The 25,202-nt window shown below is 37.6% G+C and overlaps 2 protein-coding genes across 4 annotated transcripts in view; one reads left to right on the top strand and one right to left on the bottom strand.

The window, feature by feature from the left end:
- LOC134672966 (mitochondrial carrier protein Rim2) overlaps window positions 1-25,202 on the top strand; it is a 317,464-nt gene that overhangs the window by 721 nt on the left and 291,541 nt on the right. For 2 of the 3 annotated variants that reach the window (XR_010099397.1, XM_063530919.1), the window contains exons 2-3: window positions 2,910-3,072; window positions 20,359-20,516. Coding sequence is in view for 2 of the 3 variants with exons in the window: in XM_063530919.1 (XP_063386989.1) it covers window positions 2,910-3,072; window positions 20,359-20,516 (321 nt within the window). In the remaining variant the exon portion in view is untranslated. The remainder of the gene's footprint in view (window positions 1-2,909; window positions 3,073-20,358; window positions 20,517-25,202) is intronic. The other variant, XM_063530920.1, reaches the window with a different exon arrangement.
- On the bottom strand, window positions 3,152-5,473 carry LOC134672953 (uncharacterized). The gene is made up of 2 exons (XM_063530903.1): window positions 3,663-5,473; window positions 3,152-3,576 (listed from the first exon to the last, which is right to left on the bottom strand). The coding sequence occupies exon 1, from the start codon at window positions 5,443-5,445 to the stop codon at window positions 3,718-3,720; it is 1,728 nt and encodes a 575-aa protein (XP_063386973.1). The 5' UTR covers window positions 5,446-5,473; the 3' UTR covers window positions 3,152-3,576; window positions 3,663-3,717.

Raw genomic sequence — 25,202 nt, forward strand, 5'->3', positions numbered from 1 at the left:
CATATAATTATGTAGTAGAAACTGCAAAAAAAAATACATTAACTGACTTGGGTGTCATGGCATACTAGTTTTCTATTTTATTCATATAATAGAAACTTGTTTATTTAATCTTTTACAACCCGCAACCCAGCAGTCAAAATTTTAGTCTTAGGTACTCCCATTTTTTGTTCTAGGTTTATTCTCTATACCTACTTTCGAGTAGCACAATATTGCATCATAGGAAGTACCTATAGTTCGTTTTTTTAGCATTAGAAAAAAGGTAAACAATCTTGATGTGTCTTTTAATTGAAAAACACGTTTTAAAAATAAGTCACGGCAAATATGTAACAATTATGAATCTAATATGATCATTTATATTCTTCTGCTTTCATAAGTAATAGTTTTTGATTTTTAAAAAGCGTTTTTCAATTAAAAGACATGTCATGATCGTTTACCTTCTTGCAAGTTCTTTCTAATGTTAAAAAAAATGAACTAGAGATGAATGTTTCTGTATGTGTTGCTGAGAGTAAGTAAAATAAAGGGGTTTAAGACGAACAGAGATTGATCTCAATATTTTTTTTATGTTTATGGTATGGTACATTATCAGTCTGCTCATATGTGGTTCACTCAAATTTGAGGTCTGCAGAACTAAAATATAAACTGAAACACATTGAAAATAATAATAACCTGAATTATTTAATAACAAAAATGCCACAATTCAATCAACAAATTTGTTATTACATACAATTTAAAAATTTCTTCATGCAAAATTACTCCTTGGCAACAATACTAGTAATGAAAATGAAACTTATGGTAATTTTGGTATAAATTAAATTAGTCTGGAATTCATATTTCTAAACCAACATTATAAACCGAGGAACTGTTATGGCAGTTCCTATTGTTAGAATCCTATTTCGGGACATATACTTCGTTTTTTTTAGCATTAGAAATTAGGTAAACAATCTTGATGTGTCTTTTAATTGAAAAACACATTTTAAAAATAAGTTACGGCAAATACGTAACAATTATGAATCTAATACGATCATTTATATTCTCCTGCTTTCAGAAGTAATAGTCTTTGATTTTTAAAAAGCGTTTTTAAATTAAAAGACATGCCAAAATCGCTTACCTTCTTGCAAGTTCTTTCTAATGCTAAAAAAAACGAACTATAGTTAAAGCTGTTTTTACTATCATTTTCAATTATTATATTAAATACCTAAAAACCTTAGATACAAAATAAAATGTAACACAAGAAAACACAATACATTTATTCACTAACCCTATTGCTGCCTGAGGCATAGTGCCTAAGACACTGGCCACATTCCCTCTTTGCAGGGCTAAGCTTAGTCTTTGGGCTAAAAACACCCCTGTCAGGAGGTCGCCAGACACACCAACATTACCAACAAGTTTCAGTGAAATTTGTTTCACTAGTTTTTTGGAGTCTGAATCCTATTTGATTGATTTTGGCATTCATATGTCACTTGCCTTACCTAATATATTAATTTCATCAGTTGCAAAAGTCTAATTGGCCAATACAATAACATTTTTCATACACTTTGGGAACAAAATTAAAAATATAAAAATCCAGAGAGAGAGACAGGGAGGGTTCCATACCTTCATACTAAATCAAAAAGCCATACAAGCAAAAGGGTGTGCCTTTGCAGCACTTACATCCTTTTAATAGATCCCACAGTTTTTTGGAAATAACTCAATAGTGGCTCAACAAATCATTGGACAGTTTTTTATTAAAATAATAGCTTAATAGTTATTTACGATACAAGTGCGGAAAAGAGGAACCTATTCGCACGTGTATCGTACAACGTTTTACAGTACATATGGATATGGCCCTTTAAACTTTTGACATACGCACGAAAAGTGCTATTTACGCACTAGTGCGGGAAAATAGGACCATATGTACTTACTGTAAATATAGTTTTCGAGTGTGACATACGGAAATGGCTGTGACATACAAGACAGACAAACGAAACATGAGGAAACTATAAGGACTATGAAACCCTAAAAAGAATATGACCTTCATGCTTGGAATTAATTGAACAATGGGTGCAATTGCTCATTAAGGATCTCTTACAGACAACCTTTGGGTAATGAACAAAAAAATAAGTTAATAATGCCATGGTTAAATTAATTACTTACTTAAATTTTAATAAATAATATGTGCCTTTATTAATATAAAAATTGTGAAATATTCATTTAATAACTGCATTAAACGACTTGAAAAAATAACTACATAAAAAATTGAGCTCGTCACTAAGACAGCATTTTGTGTTGTATGGAATCTAGTACAGGGAGCATATCCTCTAGATAGATCCTACCAATAAACAAAGATAATAAAAAATCAGTGTACTTTGTTTTGTTACAAAATTGTCTGAAAACAGTCATCATCTTACTCGCGTTGTCCCGGCTTTTGCCACAGCTTATGGGAGCCTGGGGTCCGTTTGGCAACTAATCCCGAGAATTTAGTATTTTTAATAGTGTTAAAGTATATATGTATATATATAACTCCATTACGAACGGTCTGGCCTAGTGGGTTGTGACACTGCCTATGAAGCTGATGGTCCCGGGTTCGAATCCTGGTAAGGGAATTTATTTGTATGATGATACAGATATTTATTTCTGAGTCATGGTTGTTTTCTATGTATTTTAATATTTATATATATTATATATATCGCAGTGGCGGCGCGTCAAACATATCTATAGGCAAGCCGGGGCTAATTTGGCTTTCATATTTCCTTTACAACTCTCCTCAAACGTCCAAAAACAGGCAAGCCGGTGGGAATCGGCTTTTATAGACGCGCCGCCACTGATATATCGTTGTCTGAGTACCCACAACATAAGCTTTCTTGAGCATACCGTGGGGATTAGTCAATTTGTGTAAAAAATGTCCTATAATATTTATTTATTTATTACAGAGTGGCTGGAACAGCGGGAGCCGTGGTGACATGTCCACTTGAGGTGGTCAAGACTAGGCTACAGTCGTCCAAAGGTGTTGGGGTGCCGCCGACGCAGCCCCCGCCCTCCGACAGCAATGCGGCAAAGGCGAAGAGAGGCTGCTCTAAGATTCCTAAGCATCAGGTAAGCTCTTAAGGTCCACCTATGCTGTTTTTTTTATTATTGTCGTGACGTCTATACATATGCAAGGTTGACAACCAAAGTATCAACCATGCCTGAGTTCTAACGAGACATAACGACAAGATATATATCTGAAAATATACAACATAATACTACAGAGTGAGAGATGAAGTGATTTCCAAATTTATACTCATTTTAGATTCTGATACAACGTAAATTCTATTCTGATTGTTTGGCGGAGATTCTTTCTCCGCCGCGGGCCTCCACAACTCCCCTTATAGCCCGACCCTGTCCACTCACAACCATTTGGCTTATTCTTGGCTGTTTCTATTCTAATTCTCATTCTTCATTCTTAATTATCCCTTCATCTCTCTAATACAATCACAGATGAGACTATATTTCTAACACTCACCGATTTAAACCCGCAGGTCTTCTTTCTTTCTATTCAACTTACTTCCCGCCACGCGAACATTGTTCCGTTGGGGAAAAAATCTCTTCTTCCTCCTACTGTCAAAGATTCGTTAACCTTTTTTTAAACATTCTGTCAGTGCTGCCAGTATAAACAATTAAAACTGTCCAAGGCATACACTTACCTGCTATTTTGTTGAGGATCGCGTACGTCGCGACATTCCCCAGCGGCGCGAGTTTCTATAGCAGGGCTATCAGCTGGCTAGTCCATTGGGCAATCCTTTCTCTCGCCCGGACAGCAGCTGCTCTCCTAATTCTTTCTTCATTCGCATTTGACACAGTTTCTACTCTCTCTACCTCTTCGTCACCTTCAGTCACCACGTTAGCACGCTCAACACTGCCATTTCTCTGCACACGTTCTACGGGAGTGAGCATTTCGTCTGAACCATTGGTTTCCAATCTAACATCATCCTCTACTGCAATTTCTTGTGGCATCTGTTCTGTTGATTCCCTTTCAGGACATCTGGTTTCTCTTTCAGATATCTCTGGGATTTCCTGTAGTGAAGATTCCTCTGTCTCCCTTACATCTGGATTTTCTAGGATTCTTTCTTCGGTTCTTGGATCTTCTAGTCTATCTTCTTCCACCTCTAGTGGATATAAGTGACCTATCGACCTTATAAATTCCTTTCCTTCAACATTGACCTTTGCAACTCTGCACTCTCCGTCGGCACCTCGTTCTAAACTGATGATCTTTCCCACCTTCCAGTTCTCTCTATTTTTAGAGTCACCTTTAATCTGGACTATGTCACCAATATGAGGGCTTTGGTTAGTTTTAACTCGGGGTTCCTTGTGTGAATGTTGGTACCTTTCACGTAGACTGCAAAGGTATTGTCCCAGAAACATTCTTTTAAATTCTTCTAGGATCACTCTACCCTTCTTCCATCCTTCAATTAGATTTTCTTTTGTGACTGTACCACCTGGATGAGGATTTTGTATAGAAGGTTCAATCGCTATACATTTCCCGTAGGTTAGAAAGTCTGCCGGCCGTAAAACATATTCTATATCAGACCCAACACAAGTAAGTGGACGTGAGTTCGCCACAGCTTCGATTTCTTTCACAACTGTACCTAGCTGTGAGTCATTTAGAACTCTCTTCTCTAAGGTTCTCTTCATGCAATTCTTCACAACGCCGACCAGCCTTTCATAAAACCCTCCATGCCATGGACTGAGCTGAGGGATAAATTTCCACCTTATCTTATTGTCCACGAAGTATGTGTTCGTCAATAATTCTGCAGTTAATTTAAACTGTAATGCATTGTCCGAGACTATGAGTTCTGGTTTTCCTCGTGTAGATATGAATCTTCTCATTGCAAGTAAACATTCCTCTGCAGTTAAATCCTTAACTACTTCCATGTGAATTGCGCGTACAGCCAGACATGTATACAGACAAATCCATCTTTTTCTCATGTGTCCGTCCTCCGTGACAAAGATTGGCCCGAAATAGTCGATTCCGGTATATGTGAAAGGAGCACTATAATTAGCACGTTCTGCTGGCAGTGCTGGTGTGGGCGGAAGTTTGTAGGGACCACCTCCGTGTTTAATACACTGCTGGCATTTTCTAATTATTCGCTGGACCTTAGCTCTTCCTTGAGGAATCCAGTATTTCTGGCGAATAATGCTTAGTGTATGTGGGGCTCCCACATGGTAGTACTTCTGATGAGTCTCCAGGATCAGTCTGTCTGTAAATTCTGAGTTCTTAGGTATCAGTATCGGATATTTGGTGTCATATGAACACATTGTGTTCATAAGCCGACCTTTACATCTTAATAATCCATCCATATCCACAAATAGTCCTAAATTCCTTGATAGGCTTGTTTTCTTTCCTGCTGCCTCTTGTGGAAAGTATAATTTTTGTAAATTCTTTATCTCTGTGCAATTTGTATCAACCCCGGTAGCCGAAACCTGCATCTGGCCATTGTCTTCTATATTCTCTATATGTATTGTCATTCCTTCCGTATTTTCCTGTTCTATGGTTCCTCCGATTGATTCTTCTGCTTGAGATGATAGGTCCATCTCCATGGTATCCGTTGTCGAATCGGTTCCTGCGAAAAGAGCTGACTGGCTGTGTTCTTGCAACTTCGGCCAGCCCTCCTCACTCAGCGAAAGAAATTGAGGTCCATTGAACCACAATTCCTTCTTCGTGTGCCAAAGTTCCGGTCGTGTTGCTAGATCTGCAGGGTTCAATTCTGTATTGACATATCTAGGCTCTATATCTTTATTTTGTTTAATTTCGTTTATTCTTCTGCAGACGAATGGCGGCAATAACTTTTCTGATTTCATCCAGTATAAAACTATCTCACTGTCGGACCAAAGGCATAGTCGTTTCAACTCTATTCTAAGGGTGCTCTTTACATAAGTTAAGAGTCGCTTTCCGATGACAAATCCAAGTAATTCTAATTTTGGTATTTTGAGGTCTTCTGTGTGGTTTATCGGGGTAACCCGAGATTTAGCCATGATGAACATCACTTTAGTGCTCTTTTCTTTCTTATTTACTAACCTCAGATATACTACAGCTGAGTAGGCTCTTTTAGATGCATCAGTGAAGCAATGAAGTTCACATTCTGTGTCTTCATTTGGTGACAGGCCAACATGTCTAGGAATTTCTATTTCAGCCGCAGTCTTTATAGCACTTACTGCCTTCTGCCATTCTTCCTCTAAGTCCTCTGGCAATTGAGAATCCCATTTTTCTTTCCTTTTCCATAATTCTTGAAGGAGGAGCTTCGCAGGCAAAATTAAGGGTGCCGCTAATCCGCAAGGATCATATAATGAAGCAAGAGTTCGCAATATTCCTCGTTTTGTTGTAGTTGTTTTGTCTTGCTTTGTGTCTGAGAGCACATCACCTACCCTTAGCTTCAGTGTATCCTTTCCCATGTGCCAGTTGAGTCCTAATACCTTTGTTGATTCAGTGTCTTTTGATCGAAACTGTTTTGGTATACTTTTCAACAATAGTTTGTTGTTGGATGTCCATTCTCTTATATTCATCGACAATTCTGTGAACGTCGCCCTAGTCTTGTTTACAAGATCACGAGCTTCCTCTAACGTGTCTGTTCCAGTGACTAGGTTGTCCACGTAGGTTCTTTCTGCTATTTTCGACATAAGGTTCTGGTCCCCCTTTGACAAATGATGTCGAATTGTAGCCGTCAACAAAAATGGGCTAGATATTACCCCAAACGGGACACGACAGAAGCGCAGATGGAGAAGGTTCTTCTCAGTCACTCCTTGTTTGGGGTCTTTAAGCCATAAAAACCTGGTCACGTCTCTATCCTCCTGTTGTAACCCTACTTGAAGAAAGGCCTTTTCAACATCTGCTGTTATTCCAATTTTGTTGACTCTGAATCTCAAAAGGAGAGCGGTCAAGTCTTCAAGCATCGAAGGTCCTCTGTACATGCATTCATTGAGGCTCTTACTATTCTTAAGTTTAGCTGAACCATCGTACACCACACGCCCTTTCTTTCCCTTTGGAAGGATAATATGATGGGCAAGATAGTGAACAGGATGTGTCTTAGAATCAATTTCCGAAGGATCTATAACTTCTATAACCCCTGCGGCCAGTTGTTCTTTCAGAATGCTTTCATACTCTTCCATGGCATCTTGTTCTAATCTTCTAATTAAGCTCGACAGTCTCCCATAAGCAAGACCATAATTAGTGGGCAAGTCAGGTGGGTATATTATCCAGGGCCACTTCACCTGATATCTCTTGTCCTCATATTTGACCGTTTCGTTAAAATGTTTGATTGCTTCTTCCTCTCTAGTTATTTTAGGAGAGTCTACAATCCCAATACTTTCTAAGGCCCAAAGAAACCTGATGTCTGGTTCCCGGAGTGGCAAGTCTGGTGTTACAAAATAGGGTATTACTGAATCTTGGCATTGGCAGTACATGATGACAGATAGTGTATTGTTATTCTCTTCTTGTAGGACCTTGCCGGCAATTGTCCAGCCAAAATCTGTGTTAATTAAATATAAGTGATCCTTCAGCAATATCATTTCTTTTCTGTAAAATGAATAACAATAGTCACCACCTATCAAAAGTTGTGGCTCTTCACTAGCAGACCCGTCATCAGCTATAACATCTACTCCATGAATTCCATCCATACTCATGGGAGGACCAAGATAATTCGCTATACGGCGCACAATGTTTACTCGAATATCTCTTCTGATACCTCTTCTTGTTCTGATTTGGATGTCAGCGGATGGGCTGGAAATGTTAACGGGGTCGTCAGCACCGAAGACAAATACCATCAATTCATCTTCCTGATCTGCTGCTAAGTCAAGTTCTTGTGCAAGCTTCCTGGTAATATAGCTGCGACCACTGCCATTGTCAAGAATCAGTCTTCGTGTCTTAGTCTTTTTTGAGTTCTTCTGCCCCACCTCCACTATTGCCGTCTGTGGGTAAGAACAATTATTATGTTTAATATTGATGTCATTATTTTTAGATGATGACACAGATGCCATAGATAATTCTATATTATTATTACTCCTACCTGGCTTTTGTGGACATAAAGCTTGATTATGACTTCCTTTGCAGAAGTAGCACGGCTTCCTATTGTGGCATGTTGTTGCTCTATGCCCTTCCTTGAAGCAAGTGTAACATCTTTTGCCGAGCTTCTTTTTCCTATCATTTATATCCTTAACCACTGTGCAGGATGCATTGTAGTGCTCGCCTTGGCAAAAAATGCAAGCCATCTTAGCTTTCTTATTTTTCGACGTCTTTTCCGTGTCAGGTAGTTTTCTTTTAAGGGTTCCTTTTTTGTGTGATATCCTCCTGCTATCCGGCCTCCCTTTCCGCTGGTAGGCAGAAATATGTAGTGCAGCTGTGGAGATTTTTTCACTACTACTTGGAACTTCTTTCGCAATCTCCATTGCTGTAATTATTTTTTGGAGACCGCTTCGTATGTTATCTATGTTGTCTGTCAATGTTAACAGGTGCAACTCATAAACCACCTTCTCTGGGAATTTGGACAATATAGCCGATCTTAAATGGTTACCATTTATGACTTCCCCTAAGCTTTGGAGAATTCTCAAATGCCTCTCTACTATGTTGAAATTCGTTCTACAGTCTGTGGCATTATACGCTGCTCTTTGAAGGTTGTTGATGGCATCGTAGTGCGCATCAATTACCTTTTGCTGGTTCCCAAATCTTTCTTTTAGAATTCCTAATGTTACGTCATAATTCTTTGCTGTTATACCGAGGCCCTCCACTGTCTGAAGAGCCTCCCCTTCCAGGCAGCCGAGAAGATATGCCATCTTTTCAGAATCTGGTAAGTCCTTGTCATGTACATTACTCTTATATCTATCCCAAAATTCGGCCCACCTAAGAGTATCTCCTTTAAAAGTTGGTAACGTGAGTTTCGGCAGTTTGGCTGTGCTCTTTGTGACCGAAGAGTGACCTTTTATAAGACCTTTCATCTCTACTTTCCATTCTTCTGCTTGAAACTGCGTCTGGGTGAACATTTTCAAACTTTCGCTTGATGTTCGACTACTTTTCTCCAAATAAAAATGAATTTCATCCGTCAGTTTGGAATTGCACTCCTCAACCTTTTGGATCTGCTTATTGAGATCATCTTCAGTGACAGTTTCCATGGCGGCGCTTTGCTTCAACAAGTTGGCTAGCCGCTCATGGATGAGCTCCAGACGAACTAGCATGGCGTCATCCATTTTGAACGTACTGAAAGTAAATAATACCTTACAATCCTACGCCTATTGTAATTCTTGTTTCATTTGTATAACGTTTGCCAAACTAGCGTGGTACTGGATTCTTATAAGAAACTTAGAGAAAACTTACGTTTATATCCTTGCTTCCTTTGATTATCCACAAATATGCCTATAGCACAATAATGGCCCAGTGTATCTTCCGTGGTTAACTATACTTATTACGCTTTCACGATAAGATTACTTACAATACAATAACCACTAATCTAAATAACGCTTGCAAACAATAACAATCTTAGCCAAGCCATGTTTTTTCTTTTTTCTTTTTCTATACTTTTATCACGATTGCGAACATTCATACCCTGACTTCAGACCAAACATTTTCATACAAAACATCCGTCTGAAGTTATCCTTAGATTAAAAGAGCGCCAAAGCTGACAAGTACGTTTCCATTTACAAATCCATATGTCATCTGGTAATCGGCCTTAATAACCAATAACATAACCTTAATTTCTAAATTGGCCAATAAGAAACGCTTAGATCTTGTTAGGATAAATTTATGGTAACAAGAACAAACCATCACACTGCTGCCAACCTAACGAACATGAGGCGTTTTTTCGCCTACAACTCTTATCGATTTTTATATCGACTTCACACTCTCCAACACCTGTGACATTTTACTTTACACTTATACATCGTTACGTATATCGCATCATTTCAAAATACAATAATTAGCTGGTAAATACATCAAATAAATTCACAATTAAATAAAACACACATTTTCCTTTTGTATTTATTGTTTTCTTTTGTATATTATATTAATGAGCCCGAGCTAGGATTCCTAGCATAGGGTTCTTCTAAATGACAACAAAAATATATACGTTCTATTAATGTGAGACCAAACTAGGATTCCTAGGCTATGGACTCTGTACCTCATGTATGTCTAACTGTGAAACGTACATCTAACTTCTGAGTCTTTCTATGAGTTTCTAGGTCTCCACCGTTCTATGAGTTTCTAGGTCTCCACCGTGCTGTGAGTTTCTAGGTCTCCACCGTGCTGTGAGTTTCTAGGTCTCCACCGTGCTGTGAGTTTCTAGGTCTCCACCGTCCTATGAGTTTCTAGGTCTCCACCGTCCTGTGAGTTTCTAGGTCTCCACCGTTCTGTGAGTTTCTAGGTCTCCACCGTTCTGTTCTAACACCTTTCCGTTCTACCTCGGAGCCTCCCGAGCCAAACGAAAAGGTATAAGTTCTACTGTACATGCTTCGCTTACTAATAATATGCTCGCACAGCATCTCCTCCAATTTGTCGTGACGTCTATACATATGCAAGGTTGACAACCAAAGTATCAACCATGCCTGAGTTCTAACGAGACATAACGACAAGATATATATCTGAAAATATACAACATAATACTACAGAGTGAGAGATGAAGTGATTTCCAAATTTATACTCATTTTAGATTCTGATACAACGTAAATTCTATTCTGATTGTTTGGCGGAGATTCTTTCTCCGCCGCGGGCCTCCACAACTCCCCTTATAGCCCGACCCTGTCCACTCACAACCATTTGGCTTATTCTTGGCTGTTTCTATTCTAATTCTCATTCTTCATTCTTAATTATCCCTTCATCTCTCTAATACAATCACAGATGAGACTATATTTCTAACACTCACCGATTTAAACCCGCAGGTCTTCTTTCTTTCTATTCAACTTACTTCCCGCCACGCGAACATTGTTCCGTTGGGGAAAAAATCTCTTCTTCCTCCTACTGTCAAAGATTCGTTAACCTTTTTTTAAACATTCTGTCAGTGCTGCCAGTATAAACAATTAAAACTGTCCAAGGCATACACTTACCTGCTATTTTGTTGAGGATCGCGTACGTCGCGACAATTATTATTGGGAGCCTAAAATGTCCCACTGTTGGGCAAAGGCCTTATAGTTCGTTTTTTTTAGCATTAGAAAGAACTCCACAGAAGCAAGCGTGCAGTTTTTATCAGGCTCTTTAATTGTTAATAATTATTGAATTATCTAATGTAGCATGGTCAATACATATAATTTACTTCAAATTATTACCGCTAAAAGTGCCGGATTTGGAACCACAAGCTTACTTCTGCGCAGTTCTTTCTAATGCTAAAAAAACGAGCTATAGTTAAAAAAAATAACATACAGATCCCTGGATTTGTTTATTTAGTTTGTTGGAGTTTTTTATTTAGTTGGTTAACTGATAAATGTTACAACCCTTAATTGTAAAAACACATTGTTTACATTTATTTAACTACTAAGAGACAGACTATAAAAGAAACAGAATCTGTCAAAACAGAGTTTTGTTTTTAAACATGATTTCCTTAAACGATTCTGCATAAGTAGGTATAAAATGCTTCAATAAAAAATCATATCTGTCTGATTCCGTTTATAATCAAGATGAACCTAAATCATAATAACAAATAGGTACCTATAGTTACTTACTTAATAGTACATTATTGTCGAGGCTCGGAAGTAGCTACTTGCAGGCTGAGGATTCGTTTTAAACGGACGACCTTGGGAGTCCGTTTAATTGAATCCGAAGCCAGCAAGTAGCCTTCCAGCCGAGTCATATATAGTGCTTTTCTCAAAAATGGTGCAAGAAATATAAATATCATAGAAATATTTTACAAAAGCAACGTTCTTACATATATATTTTGACAGAAAAAAACCCTTGCCGCCTTTTTATTTTTTTTAATAAAAAACTAGAAGTGTATTTTTCTGCCAAAAATACGCCAACCTATTTGAGACATCTAAATAGTCGCGGTACTATTCATCTGTTTGGCTGTTTAATGGGCCTGTGCCTTCATTTGATATGGTAATTTCAACTTTTAAAAAGTTTGGAACTCGACAAATAATGGAATTTGTATGCAACATTGCAGTCCCAAAATCGAGACTGCAATGTTTTTAACTTTTTAATTTTTGTCTGACCATAAACTACGCGCTTCGCGACCAATTTTTTAGACGGCAAAGTCGACTTTGCCGTCCATTTTTGAGAAAAAATATATAACATACTCGTATCCTTGAATACTGAAGTTATTTTAAAGGCTGATATGTAAGTTTCGTTATTTTTCTTATCGTTATTTATTTTTAACTGTTTGGAGATAAACATGAGACAGAAATAGGTTTTCTATCACGTTAAAAATATGATTAGCACAATCTGGTATAGGTCAAATAGCAACTCTCTTAACTGTCCATCAGTGGACCTTATGCCTTTTGTAATAAGGTCCACCGATGGACAGTTAATAGTGTGGCCGATAGTACTACGAAATTGTTACGGTCAATGATGTTTGTCCAAAATATGACAATGATTGACTAGCACGTTACTACTACTTCGCGTATAAGCAAAGTACAGTTTGGCACAAAAGAGTAGAAATTAAAAAGTGGCAATACTGTAGTGTTGTCCCGTTTTCTTATATTATATTGGTGTGGAGGGACGACACTACAGTGTTGCCACTTTTTAATTTCTACACTTTTTTGCCAAGCTGTAATATTTTAATTAAGGCTAAAAATAGTGTTGTTTTTTAAAGTAATTGCACTACATGTGTATTTTATCAAAGTATCCTTATCCTGTTTGTTGCTTTTATTTAACGACTCTACATCAGTTATTAAAGATAATGAGAGCTATATATAGCACATAATTGAAGAGTTTGCATGTTTATGCATACAAACATGTCAACTGGAAACATAACATGATAATAATAGAGATTAATGTGTAATCCGTGTAACAGGAGGCTATTATCTATTGTAACAAGTATTAAGTAACAATTAGTCTCATTGAAATTGAAGCAATGCTTATCATTGCGTGTGGTTTCGATGCACTATTGTAAGGGGTCATCCATTAATTACATCACACGTTTAGGGGGAGGGAGGGGGTCAGGAAAATGTGACATATTGTGACACGGGGGAGGAGGGAGACACAAACTTTGTGACGTCACTTTAACTTCATCAGTAACCGAAAATTAAATTAGTTAAATTATTTTATTCGCTGTACATTTAAATAACAAGTTTTTAAAACGATAATCGTTTTTATTCGTTTAATTTTTTTCCTAAGCAGTTTTGGGTTATAAAATTACTAATATTTATATCGTCAAAAATATTTTGATAAAATATTAATAATACTTAGGTACTTACTTAATTCGATTTGGCGATTTCGTTGAAAAAATGTGACGTCACACTAGGAGGGAGGGGTTTGCCAAATGTGACCAAGTGTGACAAGGAGGGGGGAGGGGTCAAAAAACCTAGAAATTCGTGTGACGTAATTAATGGATGACCCCTAACAGCAATTGTGCAGGATCATTAACGTAACGAGTATAAACACTCCTAACATGCAAAAACTATATAGATATATATGACAACCATAGTATGAAATGACTAAATTTAAAATTCTTGATATACAGGAGACTAGCCATATAACATTTTCGGCTACGTCTATATTATCGATCTCCTCATTTCATTAAAGATTTCACTCGCGCATGTGGTACCGCTGCAAAATGAGTGGCAGGGTCGCCATGTGTGGAATTGTGGATCCTAGTTTGTTGTCAGCTAAATTACCGGACGATGACATTTATTTATTTTAAATTAAAGACGAAATAGGTACATCATAAACTGAAATAGATGTCTTATACTAAAGAAGAAGTGTCAATGGCCTCCAGTTGCGGGGTCTGGACTCGAACCAGCGTCTTTACTCCGTCACATAAATATAATTATTTAATAAAATAATTTGATTCGTTTCCAAAGTTGTGAAGAAATACAGTCAAGAATGTACTGGTGAAATCTGCCGACTACTTTATTTTAGGGTACCTATTTCTGTAGAAAAATCCTACTTTCTGTAACATTTTATCGCGTAACTTACATAACTAACAATTGAAACAAGATGAGTATGATGACTCATACGTCCTTGGCAGTCTATTTATAATTTTACCCGTTTACTATACTTGTATGACAGGGTTTGGTAAACAATACAATCGGTGCATGCACACATACCTGGACACCCACACATGCATAACGACCGCGTTTTGAAGTAAACAGAGCTAACGACATTCAATCGATGTGGAGTTGTATACCTTGTATGTGACATGACATACAAGTTCACTGCAACGATAACATGATTCACTGATAAAACAAGGCTGAAACGCCAAAATAAATTCTTCCAGAAGTGAAATACCATTAAAGAAGTGGTTCCCTTCTGGTGGTCCATGAAAGTGAGCACCTAAAGTCCGCGATATTTTAATAAGAATACCATCTTTTGGTGACGTAATTCAGTGGTCTTTCAGTTTGAGTAAGATGGAATTGAGACAGTTGCCATTTGCCAGCCTATTAGCTGAAGTACTTTTTCTTTGGATAGTCGTTAACTTACACTACTGCAAGAGTCGAGTAGGCAAGTGCCAATGCGGTATAGGATGGACACTCTCGATTTGAAAAGATCCAAGTTACAGCCCACTATGGCTGGGAAATGAGGTCCTCTTCAAATCTTCAATTTTTTATATATTTCAGGCCCTTTCCGCTTACTCGAACCCCGCCAAGTGGGTCAATGATTACAGACAACTAAAGCTTCTAAAAATGTAAATTACAATGCCATCTCTTTTTAACTCACTTAAATTCAAAGAGAAATCGAGCTGGTGACCTGAACGCAGCAATTGGCTTTGGTCCAAACGCGAGTAAACACGCCAACAGATATTGATTTGTTTTATAGACTTGCTTATGCTTTTACAGTTTTACTGTACCCATTATGTACACGCAGATTCGACATTCAACTGTTATTTATTACGATGAAACCAATAAATTAATTAGGTATGTAACTTGATGCGATTTTATGCCAAAGACAATATTATGCAACTGGTCACTTGGTCATCGACCTAATCGTCGTGTGGAACGCGGTGTCCTTTTTACGATACTACACTGTTGTTTGTTTTATTATCATCAATAATAACAGGATAATACTACTGATAATAGTATTTTTATATGAATATTATGCGCTCTATTTTTTAATAGTGAAACACATTTATCGCTGCACTTTTATTACCTACTTCAATGCCAATTTTTTTTATTGGTGTTATACTACGAACTACTAATCGAGGCGATATTAATAACTGCTTGGGTAAGCTCAATGGTTTCGTTAGGGATTGTTTTAGTGTTATTATCTGGTTAAATCACTTACTTGGTTGGCCTTGGATGACCCAAAATGAGTCTTGGCCTCCAACACAAGAGCACCACGGCACTTTGATCGGTCCAGAGCGGTATCCCGTAGCCTCCACTCTATCTGCCCAACGGTATTTAGGATGACCAACTTAGATATTATAAATAAATTATTTACAACGGGTTAATATAAGCGTTAAATATAAACTTAATAAAATTGTGCAAATAGATAACGAAAGTATGTTGTTGTTAGGATACCTAATTTAGCTAATACAAACTCGTTTTTTGGATAAGTATCCAAACTTGATTTGTTATTATTTATTATTTAAAATCGAAACTACTGAATAACATTTCAGTCCAGGACTAACTACTTATACATCGGTTGTATAATTTAGTCTAACTTTAGTAATAATAAGGCACTGAGTCACATGGGGTGCTTGGACGGAACGGAATCGAGTAGCGAAGCAACTCCACGTGCGTATGATGAAATGGGACTGAAATTGAAATAAGGATGATGAAATTATTCAAATCGCTTTTATCCGTTAGATAGTCTTCCAAGAGGGGACAGCGATATAGTACGAATTAATAATTCTTAATATCTATAAAATTTCTTGCATAATGCAATGCATATATATCGCTCGAATATAGGCAAATAGACGAACGAACAAATATGTGCTTCGTGGCTGAACTCCACGTGCGTATGATGAAATGGGACTGAAATTGAAATAAGGATGATGAAATTATTCAAATCGATTTACCACATTTGGATACTCTTCCAAGAGGGGATAGCGATATAGTGCGAATAAAATATTCTGAATTTCTTGCATATTCAAGCGATAGAGGCAAATAGGCGAACGAACAGAAAAGGTGTTTCGCGGCTGGGCTCGGGCCGTAGTCAAAATGACAAGAGTATATCGAATCGACAGGTAAAAATGTATCGGGATGACAGATACGATGAAAAGTGATTATTTCTGTTCATTATTTAAGTTTCTAGGCTTGATGGCTCCTCCTGGTCGGAGATACCTAATATTGGATACAACTATGCCGAATATTATGCAACCTGTTCATAATAAGTAGGATGAGATACTCGTATTGTTGTGTTCCTGATTCGTGTTCCAAAATGTTTTACGTAGTTCTTACGTTTTATTTACTAAGGTTAGCAACGAAATCTTATTTTGCCATTGCGTAGGAGTGCCTAATAGAAAAAACAAATTACTAACCAGAAGCGATTCTCAAAAATAAACAAGTATACGAGTAATGACCTATTCAAAGGAATTGGAATGCATTTTTAGGGTTTTTATACCTATCATATGTTACACATGGTGACAGTTTTAAGTCATAATGTATTGTTTGTCCGCATTTTCGTTAGTCGTAATTTGGTTAATTATTGCTAAGTATGTAACTGACAGTGTATGATTAATACCAATAAAAATCTATCTATCTATCTATCTTTTTCTCAGAAACGCGTAACTTTTCAGGTTTGCCATAAAACAAACCTAACCTAACCATTTAAATACGTACCTACGTTTAGGTAGGTTTAGGTAAGTTACGCGTTTCTGAGAAAAACCAAATTATGACTAACGAAAATGCGGACAATCAATACAGGTACGGTGCGGTAAACAATATAGGGGACCTATCTATAGGATAACCTGACGAAAATCCTGAAAAGTTAACGGTTTCAGAATTATAACTAATGATAATTTGACAATCATTACATTATGAGTGACATTCAATAATTATGTCAAACAAAGTGATCCGGTTACACGTTCTTACCGGACCTGAATGATTAGACTTGGTCGATTGGACTTTGATGTTTTGTACCGACTTTTATTTATCATCTCTGATTTAATTGATTATGATATAATTTCTCAATTTCCAATATACACTTGGCATTGGATCCACTAACTGACGTCAGTATCCGATTGTAAACACAACATTATATGTCTACGCTATGCACTGTAATGTGTTCAATAATTGAAAACTGTGAAGCCGATCAACCGATCATTCAAACAATACTCGTAGTGTTCTCAAATGAAACTGTCGGTAGTCAAGTCAACATTGTAACCTCACTGGCAAAATGCTACGATGCTATTTTTTTTTAAATACCAGTTTCACAACATTTCGGCCAGTTCGTTGTACTAGACGTCCTTATTTTGCGAACGGAAAACCGGAAGGTAACATAACATTTATAGTAACATATGTGCAAGGTGGCGAGCCTCTGACGAGCCTCTTTTGCGTTGTATTCACAACCAATATCAATAATGAGTTGTTACCAATAGGTTAGGTATTGTTGCGCAACTACTTGCAGATAAACGGTGACCTTCTGCAATGTCAGAGATACGCTAACGAATTACCAAGGTCAATTTAATAGGAGATTTATATTGTTTACTATCTTTAGAGAGTTATTTTTAGAGTATGGGTTGCCCATAAGCGAATCGCTCTGCTGTAACGTAATGTTCAAAGTCCGCTTCAGTTCTCTTTGAATTGAAACAGCGGATATAAACTTCTTTAAATGTCTATAGGCACTTTTATAGTTAATCGGTATGCTGTTTTCATTACTACGAGTAAGATCATCCTTTATTATGTCTAGTAGAGCAGGTAGTAGGTAGGTAACAAAAGGCAATTATTCAAGCTCACATAGGTCGTGAGATTTATACATGTATCTTAGCTTCTTCGTAAAATCTACTGTGTAAGTAATTGGAAGGAAACCTTTCGCACAAATTTTCCTATGTTCAAAAATAGTTCTTATCTTTACCGTTTAAGATGCATTATCCCATTGACTTGAGCAGTTCAACGGCTATATTCAATATACTCTATAGTTCAACGTGCTGATTTTCTCAAGTCAACATTCTATTTTCATAAGGCTTCAGTCACTTCAGTGTTTACTCTTTTGCATTTTCTTGTTATTTTCCATGACTTTGATGAATGAACATTAAGTATCAACGCTCAATCACATAGAATAAGTGAATCATTGAAGCAAATTATGACTATAGCCACTTGTAAAAGAAAATCTTTTGTTCAGTTCAGATCCTTCATTATCACATTTTTGTTGTCAAAAACTAAGTATCTTGACAACAGTAGGTTTTGATGGCTACTTATAGTTGCGATACAAATAGATATTACTTTAGTATCTCATATATTATTTGTTTAATAAATTAACTATAGGATTACTATACTGCTAACGAGTTCAGAAATAAAACGGCGTGAACGCGATAAAAAATGGAGGAGATTCCATAGAATCTAGCTGACATAAGATTTTTAAATGATACCTTTTTCGAGCACATCTCTGCGTAAACATATTTTTGATTTGTGCATTTTGTTTTTAATTAGAATTCATGTATACGTATTATACTTTTACTTTTTATAGACTACTTTTTATGTTATTTACTGTGTATTTGTGTATATACGATAAATGTATTCTATTAGACAAAAATGTGGGACAAAACCAACTACCTACCGCGGCTACCGCGAAAACCGAAATTCGCAAATTGCGGGGATCTTTCTCTTTTACTCCAATGAAGGCGTAATTAGAGTGACAGAGAAAAATGCCCGCAATTTGCGAACTTCGATTTTCGCGGTAATAGCCCTGGTCTCTGAAGACATAATGCCACATTTTTCACTCAGTATCTTAGACTCTAAGATACTATAGAATTGTGTTTGAACATCCTCGAAGGCGTGCACTTGTCGAACGCAGTGCCAGTGCCACAGAATAAGTAATAGTATTATCAGCAGAGCTCTGCTTTCAGCCTCCGCAAAGTTTTGAATCTCACAAGCAATAGTGTCTTTAGCGAGTTTTAATACCGCTTAAACTTGCAAATTGTCACTACCTCGACGTATATTACGGCTACTGACTGAACTGATGCTTATCGATATATTTTATGGCCCAACGTGCTCATTGATTTTGGCTCTAGAATAGTTTAAAGTATACGTCCCTGTTTGTCATCTGCTTGTAAAGTATTCTTCCATCATTGCCGCATTGTCTATAAAGAAAAGAGTCGCATTTCGTATAACGTTCGTTGCATAACAATATTGCGTTTTTAGTCAAGTTGTCAACAACAAGTACCTAGTCACATTTCTTTAAATTTTACATTTATTTCATTGTTGGCAACGATGAGAGTATGAGAGAAACATTGTACATTTAAGAGCAATAAGAATAGGTAAAAAAAAAACAAAACAATTATACCATTTTCGTTGTCCTTCAGTGTAGCATAATGTTTACTATTAGCATCAACATAGTCACGACATGTTTAAATTGTGTTGTGTATAATTCAAATAAGCGCATTATTGTGAGAATGAAATTATCTAAGATGAACTTGTTAAATAAAACTATTCGACCATCGATCTTAAGCGTATATGTCAGAAGATTCAATGTATAAGGAACTTTTTGTATATATTACAGGCAAGTTCATCTTAAATAATTTTCCAGTGGAATATTTTTACTAATTTTGTGTTTTAACTCCATATTCTGCTAGACACAAGAGATGGATTAGGTACTTTAAGCGACCGAAGTATCGTTAGACCTGTTAGTTAAATGTGTACCTATTTATTTTGAAGTAAATTCCAGTTCCTACATATATCAACCAAAACCAAACAAAAAAAAAAGCAGAATACTTAGTCGATTTTGAGAACAGGTAATACAGAGGATATTGTGTCTATACACATTTGGGGTACTTTTTGCGATGTCACGTTTGACAGACGTAAATTTCCCCCTAAAAACTCAGTGCAAACGCTCTCTCACACTAATGATATAAAATGAATCCCTCCTAAGATGGTATCGTCTTGGGTCGTCCCATTCGTTTTTCGTCAAGTTCTTAAATTAGTCCTATTCTGCTTTCGTCACTCATTCTAGATTCGTCACAATCGTCGGTGACTTTCAATGTAGAATGTGTGACGAAAGCAGAATAGGACTAATTTAAGAACTTGACGAAAAACTAATGGGACGACCCAAGACGATACCCCTAAGATCTCTGGTCTAAAGACACTTCGGTCAATAACATTGGCATTGTAACGCAGGAGGCTAAATGGGGCTACCGACGTACGATGGGCGCCATGTTCGCGTACAGCCAGCAGCCCGATCGCATGCTGATGTCGTACAATTGCCAGGTGCAGCCGTGCGCGCGCGCCGGCAACGCCCGACCTGTTTCCAGGATGAGCCTTATACAGTGCATCAGGTGAGCTACACGTTTATTTTAAGGCTTGTTAACGTTTGTTGTTTAACCCCTTGAGTTCGAGGAGTTTACAACGTCAAAAACCCTTGGTTTTACGACTTTTTATACTTTTTGTAGGAAATCGTTGCGTTAGAGGTACTTAACTATTATGCCAAATGCCAACGCAATATCGCGTCCGCGGGACTCTAAGGTTGCCTCCAGAATCTCGCAAACTAAATTGACAGGTCAATGTGCACAAATTATACCACAGTTTGGCTGCTGTTCATATCGATATTTTCAAAAAAGTTTAAATTAGAGAATATCGCGAAAATTCACCGCTAGCGGCGCTACTGTTGCGCGGTCAGTTAAAATGTATCTTTAAGTAATTTAAGTTATTTTACAAATGTTACTTGGTATTTCGATAATTGTGCAATTTTATAGGAAGAGATACAAGGATATTGGATAAACATATTGTAGGTAATTAAATAAATATTTAATTACATTTATTTTATTTTATTTGTTAGGAAAACTTACAGCTAGAGTAACAAGTTGTAGGTCACAACATAGAAACAGTGATTTTGGCTCAAAATACAAAAAAGGCCTACCAAGACGGGGAAGTAAGATAAGATAAGATTTTTCAATTAATTTGTGTGGTGTGGACGTAAAAATTAAATCGTCTCGGTGATCCCTATTGCTTCGATTGTAAAGAAGACCAGTCCCTAAACTGGACATTCAAGTGTCATTAGGTCAGAATTTAAATACAGTTAGACCAAAAAAACTCTGCAGCGATTTTGATAGCCCACGCAGTGCAAGTATTATTTTAAACGTCAAACTTCTATGAGTATGACGTATTTAATAACACTTGCACTGCGTGGACTATCAAAATAGCTGCAGGCTTTTCTTGGTCTAACTTTAATTATCGATCAATCTCATCTACCGGCCACATTGTATAAAAATAAATCACCAATTTTAGATTTATGGCAACAACCGCGAGCTCTTGAAATAAACAACTTGCCCCCAAACCTGCATGCTAACATTGAAATTTGTCAGTTTCGCATCCGCACCTCCCGATTTGATCGGTAACGTCACAATCTTACAATTGAATCAACCACTTTTCTCGTCATACAAATCGAAATCGGTTGTGACCCCTTTATAATTATGACATGGGTAGTAAGTGCAATGCAATATCTTACTTATCGATATCATTTTATCGACATATACCCCTGACTATTTTTTCTTTGCTATTCCTGGTATCATTTTATTTGTCAAACTCGTGTCAATTTAAGCGGGCCACTCACACACCTGCCGCAGGGGCAATATTGGAATTGGACCCTTAATTGCCTCCTTAATTGTGATCTGTGTAGAGAAGCAGGGGCAATTTTTAGATTGGGCCTGCAGCAGGGCGGCAGGGGCGCAAGACCTTCCTAGCTCCCTAGATTGTATCTACCGCCCTGGTAGGTTGTTACATGTGTAGTACGATTGGGGCAATTCCAGTCAGTTCATTGGCGACTACCGAACCAAACGGACCAATCCTTTGGTACTTTGATAACACAGGAGCCATTCTCATCGACGTGCGTTCAGCGGGACTATCAGTTACACACTGAGTGGCAGGCTAGTGTGTAGAAAACAGCCTAAAATTGCTCCGACCGCCGTGCGGCCGGTATTGCCCCTGCGGCAGGTGTGTGAGTGGCCCGCTTTAGTTCGCGAGTTTCTGGAGGCAACTGTACATAGGGGTTAAAGGTGACAGTCCATTTCCAACGACAGCTGCAATTCTGTTCATTTTACTATGGAAATTGACAAAAACAGCGACGCGTTCAGTACCAGTCGTGCAGCTGCGGTCAGAAATGGAATGTTACCATAAGGCTCATTTTTAACTTTTTTGTCCCATCACCAAACGAAGTTTTGTTCATATTCATAACTTGTTGCTTTAGTACTCATTTCTACCCTATTCTGATAGTTATATCGCCAAATGTTTACATGTCCGAAAGCCTCTTCCATTATTTATTTATGTTTGTAATGTGTAAGTAAGAAATATCACCGCCTGATGTTTGTTCTGTCCTTTATTGCCATACGTTTGCCACAAGCTTTTTTTATAAAACTTAAACTCACTGAAACTCGATTCTTAACGTTTGAGTTCTGGTATGACGCATCACCAAACATTTACAGTGTTAATACGTACCCATTACCGAATGCCTGTACATTGGTTAGACTCACTGCCTAATGTTAATGTTTGTTGTTTTTCTCCCAAACACTCAATTTCAAACGGTTCTTTCTTAAAAGTTCTTATTCCAAGACCCAAATAATTTTTTGTTGGACCAACTTTTCACGTTAAGATTTTTGCGGGCTTCGCCTCCCAAAGTTCGCGTTTCTATGAAGTAAGAACAGTAAAAATCCATCCCATCTTACATGGCTGCATTTGTTTGATTCAGGTCGTCATTATAGTGTTATAATCCAACCCCCGACTGTAATGTAAACTTTATTTCAAACTACTGACATTTGAGTTAAATAAACCCATTTCTAAAATTTCGTAAAAATATTAACGTTTGCGTTAACAATAATGCAAACGACAATCCTGCAATTTGATTCCTAGAAAGGAATCATCTGGCGGCGCTTTAATTTTTCCAAGATAATTTTAAAGCCAGCCTCAATAGCTGTTATCTAGATTCCATTCCAACCATATAAGACAAATAAGAGTAACACGGTTTTATTTGATAACACAAAATACAACTTCTAGTTCAATAGTCTGAAATCATGCTGTAACATATTTTTTTCCGCAAACCGCATTTGTAGGCCAGTCATCTTAAGCCTAAAAAGGGGGTCACCCTCGGAATGAGAGATAATAAGCTGGAAACTCGTATACACCTTCGTTATGACGTGTTAAAGGTCCTCTTAAAAGTCGACGCATAGATCGTGTGCGCGTCAGAAGTTATTCAAGGTCAAATGTCACAGAAATCGGTTTTTAGCGGATATAAAAATTTCTATGGCTCCGATGTTTTTTACATGTAGGTAAGAATTGTAGAGCATATAATTTGCGACAAATTAGGTATCAAACATTTTTTCATGCGATAAGCCGCTTTCAAGATATACGGCATAGAAGGCGCAGCGGCAGGCCAAACTCACTATGATGAGGTCAATCGTGAATATCGGTGAATAATACCTTCTACAAAGTTATTTAATTATCCTTTATTGATCATATCCAGATTTTAAAAGTTGTCTGTCCTGTAGAAAATATAAAATTAGGACAAATTGTTATTGTAAGTAGTAAGTACCTGCGAAGATATTGTTTTGCCTTTTAGTTCCAGAGAAAATCCAATATTATTCCCATACGCTCCGGATCCAAATTTTTCGAATAAAATATAATAAATATTTTTTTCGACCAAACATTTATATTCAAAGCTTAATAAACCTGTAGAGCTGTTAAATCTTCTACCGATAACTATAGCAGCCCATCAGCGTATAAACCGTACATATTACCATGTACAAACATGGTTAGGGAATGACTTAGAACCCCAAGAATGGGATTGGATGCTTCAAAACGAATTCATGGAGCCAATAACAACAAAATTAGCACCAGCTCCAGATGAGCTACTAAATACCATTTTTTTTTATACCACATCGGTGGCAAACAAGCATACGGCCCGCCTGATGGTAAGCAGTCACCGTAGCCTATGAACGCCTGCAACTCCAGAGGTGTTACATGCGCGTTGCCGACCTTTTAAAAACCTGTACACTCCTTTTTTGAAGAACCCCATACTGTAGACCCTCGGGAAAACCTCGGGAGGGAGCTCATTCCACAGCCGGAGCGTCCGCGGGAGGAAATTCCTCTTAAATCGCACAGTACGCGACCATTTAGGTTCTAGGGTGTGAGGATGAACACCCTGCCGACGGCGAGCGGTGCGGTGATAAAAAGCGGCCGTTGGCATCATGTCAAATAGTTCCTCAGAGCACAACCCATTGTACAAGCGGTAGAATACACACAAGGAGGCAAAGTCTCTCCTTAGACTTAAAGGTTCTATACCGCTTGTGAGTTTGGGATCATCGACGATTCGCACAGCGCGCCTTTGGACTGAGTCGAAGGGTGCAAGCTGGCATCCAGGTGCTCCTGCCCAAAGGTGACAGCAGTACTCCATATGGGGTCTGACTTGCGATTTATAAAGCAGCAGTCTTTGCCCCGGAGTAAAGTATCGCCTCGCTTTATTGAGCACACCGAGTTTTTTGGATGCCAGCGCAGCCTTACCTTCCAGGTGGGTGACCATATTTTGCAATTGTAAAAAGGACTGTGGTCCACTCTGTTGGTGCAGAAAATCGGGGTTGAAATGATCTTTAGCTTGTGGCCAGTGCAATGGCAAACAGGCTTGTGTATTAATGCGGCTTCATTGCAAAGCGATCCCGATGAAGAAAGTGCATTTGACCCAGATTTGACAATAGATGATAAATTGATAAAGATGACGTTGAAAATGAATATAATTGAACCTCAAACGGTAGGGATTTTGATCTTTGTTTCACTGGTGATCGACTACTCTTCTAGACGATTGTAACAAATAAACTCAATGGGATAGAGTCATTTTATCACAGAGTTCCTATGGTCATCTAAGGTCAACATCAATAGATCAGCTTAATCGATTTGAGTTGAATTTTGTAGCCAAGTTTCATAGTACATACGAACATCGGGAGTTAAATAAAAGCTTGTGGAACCATTTTCGTGTATGA

The sequence above is a fragment of the Cydia fagiglandana genome, chromosome 17 (assembly GCF_963556715.1).
Source record: "Cydia fagiglandana chromosome 17, ilCydFagi1.1, whole genome shotgun sequence".
In the NCBI taxonomy this organism is placed as follows: domain Eukaryota; kingdom Metazoa; phylum Arthropoda; class Insecta; order Lepidoptera; family Tortricidae; genus Cydia; species Cydia fagiglandana.

What these genes read in the sequence shown, in the direction of transcription:
- LOC134672953 (XM_063530903.1), bottom strand. Translation starts at nt 5,445, where the DNA reads ATGCAGGTTTCGGCTACCGGGGTTGATACAAATTGCACAGAGATAAAG.